This window comes from Miniopterus schreibersii (genome assembly GCF_964146895.1).
Source record: "Miniopterus schreibersii genome assembly, chromosome: 2".
In the NCBI taxonomy this organism is placed as follows: Eukaryota; Metazoa; Chordata; class Mammalia; order Chiroptera; family Miniopteridae; genus Miniopterus; species Miniopterus schreibersii.
Window position 1 is genome coordinate 101549594 of NC_138102.1, and position 6074 is coordinate 101555667.

At 58.5% G+C, this 6074-nt stretch overlaps 1 protein-coding gene across 1 annotated transcript; it reads right to left on the reverse strand.

Annotated features, from left to right (window-relative positions):
- Nucleotides 1-210: 210 nt before the first annotated feature.
- GSX1 (GS homeobox 1) lies at nt 211-1450 on the reverse strand (the record flags this gene model as incomplete). Its single annotated transcript, XM_081128245.1, has 2 exons — nt 211-590; nt 1039-1450. The coding sequence occupies 2 exons, from the start codon at nt 1448-1450 to the stop codon at nt 211-213; spliced, it is 792 nt and encodes a 263-aa protein (XP_080984371.1).
- Between the last annotated feature and the right edge of the window lie 4624 nt (nt 1451-6074).

Here is a 6074-nt window from a genome sequence, read left to right on the forward strand (position 1 = left end):
ATAGCCACGGGCCCGGGGTGGGGAAAACCAGCGTCAGACCTCTGCCAAGCTCTTGGCACTGCCCAAGCCAGGGGGGCCTCGGCAAAGCCGTGCCAAATCCGTGCGTGGTGGCTATTTGGCAGCGGGTGCCTGGGACCCAGCGCTGAGTCCTAGGACCAGTCTTTGTGGCTCAGGAAGGGCCTGGGGTGGGCGACCTGGGCAGTCATAAGCCTAGGGAGTGACCGTGAGATCCCGGTCGTCTTTCCCCGAAGAAGACGGAGACATGGGCAATTCGTCGTCGTCCTCAGAGCACTTGGCTGAGGACAGCGACGCGCACTTGCAGCCGTGCGGCGCGCCCCCGCCGGCACCCGCGCTCCCGCCGCCGCCGCGGTGGCTGCTGCCTTTGCCCTCCTTCTTGTGTTTCACCCGGCGATTCTGAAACCAGATCTTCACCTGCTTCTCAGACAGATTCAGGTAGGTCGCGATCTCGATGCGGCGCAGGCGGGACAGGTACATGTTGGAGGCGAACTCGCGCTCGAGCTCCAGCAGCTGCGTGCTGGTAAAGGCGGTGCGCATCCTCTTGCTGCTGGGCAGCTGGTTCGAGCTGCTCTCTGGGGCGTGGGGGGAGAGAGGGGAGCGATCAGACCCTGCGTTGTGACCCCGATCCTCCGGCAGGCGGCCTTTAGGATCCCAGGACTTTGGTCTTTCACCCACCTCTTTGCCCCAAACACGAGGCACAGCAGCGTGACCGCGGGCCCCTCCTTCTCGAGCCGTGGGACCCTGATCCTCCCGGAGTCGCGTGGCCCGGGCGCTCCTTCAAGTGCCCTGAACCCCGGTCCTCGATCCTTCTGGGCGCCCCCTCCAGGACCTGGGCCTTCCGCTCTCACCCTCCGCCTCTGTGTCCTATTCTAGTCCTCCATCCCAACACCACCCCGAGTGTCCCCCCCAGGCCCCGACAGGACTCTCATCGCCCCATAATGCCCCAAATTCCTTATTCCCGGTCTCTGATTCGTCAGCTTTCATCGGGCCACCTGTGTCCCGCGCGGCGGCCCGGCTTACCCACGGAGAGGCAGTGGAACTGCCTGGGGTCGGGCAGCGGGTAGGAGGTCTGGTAGAGCGCGGCGGCGGCGGCGGCGGCGGCGGGGCCGTGAGCCACGCCGGGAGACACGGCCGAGTGCTGGCGGCCCAGGGGCGCGTGGCAGTACTGCGAGCCGAAAGGCGGGAAGGACGCCTTGAGCAGCGGCAGCGCGGGCGGCCCGGGGGGCCCGTGCAGCTGCGAGGCGGTGACGCAGAGCGGGCACACGCACAGCAGCCCAGCCTTGCGCGCGTGGCAGGCGCCGGGCGAGAGCCCGTGCAGTGCGTGCGGCGGAGGCACCGCGTAGGGAAAGAGCGGCGGCGGGCTGCCCTCGGGCGCCTTCTTCTCTGCAGCCTCGCGCAGTACGAGCGAGTCCACCAGGAAGGAGCGCGGCATGGCCCCAGTGCCCGGTCGCCCGGCCGCCAGCCCGCTCTCTGCGCCTTGATGACCTTGGGGCTCTCCACGCGCTTCCACGGGCGGCGGCCGCGTGCAGCTGCTTCTTCCCGGGAGGCTGAAGGCGCCGCTGGAGCCGAGGCTGAAGCCGCCTCTGCAGCAGCAGCGGGCGCCGCCGGGAGAGCGCGGGGTGCTGGCCAGCGCTAGTGGTGCTGAAAGGCGCCTGCGGCCCCGCTTAAATAGGACTATTGCCATGTGATGGGCTACGCCAGGAGCGGCCCGGGCCTCTCAATAGGGTTTTTGTGCCTTTTCTCTTGGCATTCACTCTGCACGCTTCCTCATTATTTCACTTGTTAACTAAATGAACTGCATAATGTACTCTATTCTTGTCAACCCCACCCACGCCGTAACGGGCGCCCTTGCCCCCTCCTCTCCCTTTTGCAGGTTTATTTTCTCATTCTCCTGAGATTTAATATTCTTTTCTTTCTCTTTATTCTTTACTCCTCTCTGGCTTTGTATTAGCGATCGGCCCGTTTATCTTACCGGTTTTGCACCCCCCGCTGCCTTGCTTCCACAGATTTCCATGGGTGCGCACCCCCATCTTCTCCCAGCCCTTGGTCTCAGTCCCCTTCCTTATCTCATCTCACCCTGTCCCCCAAGACCATGCTGCCTCCAGTCAGTGCACGCAGTTTATCGCTGCGCGCCCCGAGGGCATCCTTACAACAGGCCTCCGATTTCCACCTGTGGAATCTCTTTCCTTCTCTCTGAGCCTGGACGCAAGAATACCGGGGCTCCTCGCAGGGGGAGGTTCCGCTGGGGAGAAAGGACAAGCGCCCGGTACTCCTCACGCAGCATTAGCCCCCTCGCTGTCTCTCTTTTCTCTGAGCTTCTCAACTAGCCTTAACTTTGGTGCGTCTAGAACGCCCAGCCTTTGTTCCGTAGAGGCTCCTCCGCCAGCCCTTTCGTCAGGGCCGTGGATGTAAAGAGGAAATCAGCTTCTGAGAGTCATGGCCAGAAACAAGGAGACAAGGGATGGGAAATGAGAGCCCAAACCGCGAAGATGGAGATCTCGCAGCAACCCCCCGCCCCCGGACGTGGCGAGTGTAGACTCTGCACTGGTGCCCTTCCCACTGGTGCGTACTCCGTAGACTCGTGGGTGCGCTGGGAAACCATGGCCTTCCCGAAGTTCGCCCCTGGGGGCGGTGAGGGGCAGTTGTAGTCAGCGCCCGCTGCCCCGGCCCACCCCCACCGAGCTCCCCTCTCCCCCAGACCTGCTCCCGCCGCGTCACTCTCCTTTCTGGTCACACAATGGTTAAACAACTTCAGACGCTTAGCGCTGTGTACACAGCTTCAGCTTTTTAAATCATCAGAGGGCTCCAAGCTTTGAGCAGGAGCCTTTTCCATACAATGGGAAATTAGCATAAATATTTCGAATTTACAGCCCGGGACTTTGCACGGAAGACGTTTACTTTCGATTTTATTGGAACCAAGTCGCCGCAATCACCTGCTCCCTGAATAGAATTGTGAGAAATGGAGAGGGCGTCCGGGCGAGGGCAGGAGATTGCCCCAAACCAAGGCGTGCACATGGATTCTCATCATTGATGAAATCTTTGCAATAACCACAGCAAATTATAACTGATTAAAAAGCAAAGAGAATTTGCGAGACACCCCCCCCCCCCCAACTGATTCTGGAAAGGGAGAGGGGCAGTGGGGAAAAGAACCTGTCATCCAGTAGGATGAGTAGGGGAGCAGAGCCTCCCTCATTGTGTGGCATAGGGGGCGGGAGTCACTGTTGCCCCCAAAGCCATTGTCTGCTCCACGCTCCGGGGTGGCGCTCGTAAACCAGACGCCGTGCAGCCGTGGAGCCTCCGGCGCGTTCTAATTGCTCTCGGGGGAGTTTGGGCTGGCCTGGACCGCGGGGACTGAGCCGAGAGCCGGGCCGGGGGAGGGCCTCCCCGCTGGTGGAAGAGGCGTGGGGTGCGGACGGGGCCCTCGGAGCGAGAGGAGCGGCTGCCGCGCGCGGAGCCAGGAGCCTCGCTCTCCCGGGAACCGCGCCCGCGCCGGGGAGGAAAGGGTTAAGAGCCCCTGAGTGAGCAAGGCCGCAGCTACTGGGAGAGAATATGGGGGGGGGAATAACCAGCCCCCCCCCCCAGCCTCTGGACCTTATTGAATGTCATTGAGGAAAGTTTTGAATGCCAGATAAAGAGAGGCGAATTAAAGTGTGTGACAGCGGAGGATAAGCTCACACAAAGAGAACTCTGTCACACTCTGCGGCGAAATCCGTCGGCTTTTTACCAAGTTTCTTCGCTATGATTGAATTAAGTAATAGGAAAACATTTTCTTTCAGTTTAGAGCCATTAGACAAAAACTTCAAAGCGAATAACACTTTTTAATGTGCGGCCCACAATGGATGGGGTTTTGTGCCGAAACGTTTAAATGGTTTGTTGGGCAACTCGGCGCGGGAGAGACCCGGGCCCAGCAAAGCGGCGTCGCTGGGAGCGCGGGCGAGGCTGGGAAGCACGCCCGCTTAATCCGCGCTCGCGGGCCGGCGGGCGGCAACCCCCGCTCGGCCGGCCCCGCGCAGGGAGCCCCGGGGGGCTGGCGGTTTCAGGATTTAGTTGCGTGCCCGCGGCGAAGGCCGGATCTCGCGGGTCGTGGGACTGGGCGCGCCCGGCGAGGGGCGAGAGCTCGGCTGGGTGTCCGGCTGGGCCCCGCGGCCGCTGCCCGCCGCCGGGGTTTCCGCCGCGGTCCGCCGAGCCCCGCGGGGGGGGGCTCCCCCGGTACCTATGGAGGCCGCACGAAGGTCGCGTGCAGAGCGCCTCCCCGCAGGCTTCGGCGCGGTTCGGACTAAACCCACCCGAGCAAGCGCCCCCTGGGGAGGGGCGGGGGCGGGCGGCGGGATTAGCCTGACAGCCCGGAGAGGGGCGGGAGGCCCTCGGCCCGGTGGGCTCTGCTCTGCCTTCCGAGCTGGTTTTCAAGTGTCCATCAGGGAGCGTTCAACATGGAATAATTTCTCTTGTCCCGGTCTTTTCTTCTCTTTTCATGCTGCCCCTTTCCTGTTGGGACAGAGAACACCATTTCTCTCTTGGGAGCGCAGCTGATACCTGCAGCAAACGCTGCACAGATGAGAGGGCGGTGTCCCCGACTTCGTGCGCATGTTTCTTCAAATGTCTTTACTTCTCAGGGAGGCTAATGACCCTATTAAAAAATATTACTCTTCCCTCACACTCCCCAGTATGGTTCTTGCTTTATAAATACCTTGGGACTTTCTGTTTTTTACTCAATTATTTTTCTGTTTCCCACCCCCAGCCCACACACCTCTACACAGACCGAACATGTGCTCCATTGAGGACCAGCGCATTTGTCTACCTTGTGCATTGCTGTACCCCAGCTTAGAAAAGTTCCTGGCACAAAGCAGTGCTCAGTATATCTTTGCTGGGTAAGTAAATGAATGAAAGACACCTGACTCAGGAGATGGCCTGGGTAAGAGGACTTCCTAGTTTGCCTGTTTAATACAACCAGACACTTAGGAGCATGGTATGGGTTAACTGACCTGCAGGGACTGTTGTTCTCTCTCCCAGCCACTATACCTTTCCCAGTGACTCAATCATCACAGGAGCTCAAGGAGTGTGTCGAGTGAATGGCAGACCTGTAGGTACCCAACCCTCCTCAGGAGTTTCTCAGGTTCCCTCACAGAGGCAACATGGTCCCATTCAAGGCAGTTCCAGTCTCTCAGTCTGCAAGAGCTGGGTGAACCCATTGGGGCTGTCGTCTAGGTCTTTTCATGGTATACAACAGAAATTTGGTTAGAAAATGAAGAGATGTGGCATATGTCATGGAATTATCAGTGACTATTTCTGCTTTTTCTGGTTTAAGGCAATGGAGTGGGAATTATGTACATATAATTATGTACACATAAATTCCAAGGCTCCCTATCTTTAATCTCCACTTTAAAATCACATTTTCATCACGGGACATCAGCAGAAGGCTCTAAGGTTAAGGGTTAAAAAGTGACACTTCCAAATATGACATAATGTCACACCTCCACAAGCAGAAGTGGGCCCTGTTCTTGAGCTCCCTGTCAGTGGTGACCAGGCCTCTGGTGACTCAGACACACACCCACTCATCCCTCTGGAAGAAAGCAGGCTGTTCAACTGAGTAGAGAGGTAGGAGAGCACCTCGTCTGCCAAGGGTGAGGTCTGCATCTAGAAGCCACTCCTTAAGAAGTGACAGAGTTCTCTGTGTGTGCTTATCCTCCGCTGTCAAGACCTCCCTCCAAGATCTGGGAGTGGAGGGTGCTTGCAGAGGGGCTGAAAGAGATGCCTCGGCAGAGTGTGAGCAGGCCGTGGAGGTCCAGCCATGAGGAGCCATGTTAACAGGTTTGTACTTGATCCTACTCAGAGATTTTAAAGCAAGGATATTAAAAGGGTTGGATCTGAACTTCAGAAACATAAATGGAAGCAATAGGAAGTTCCACTGGTGCGACGGAGAGAGGCCAGAGCAGGGTCCAACATAGCCTGCAAATTAATGTTTATTGAACTATTGAATAAACAAAGGTAGAGGACAAGCAAGGAGAAGGCTGTATTAATTCAAGTGATAGATAATGACCATCTGAGCTGGGGTTGGA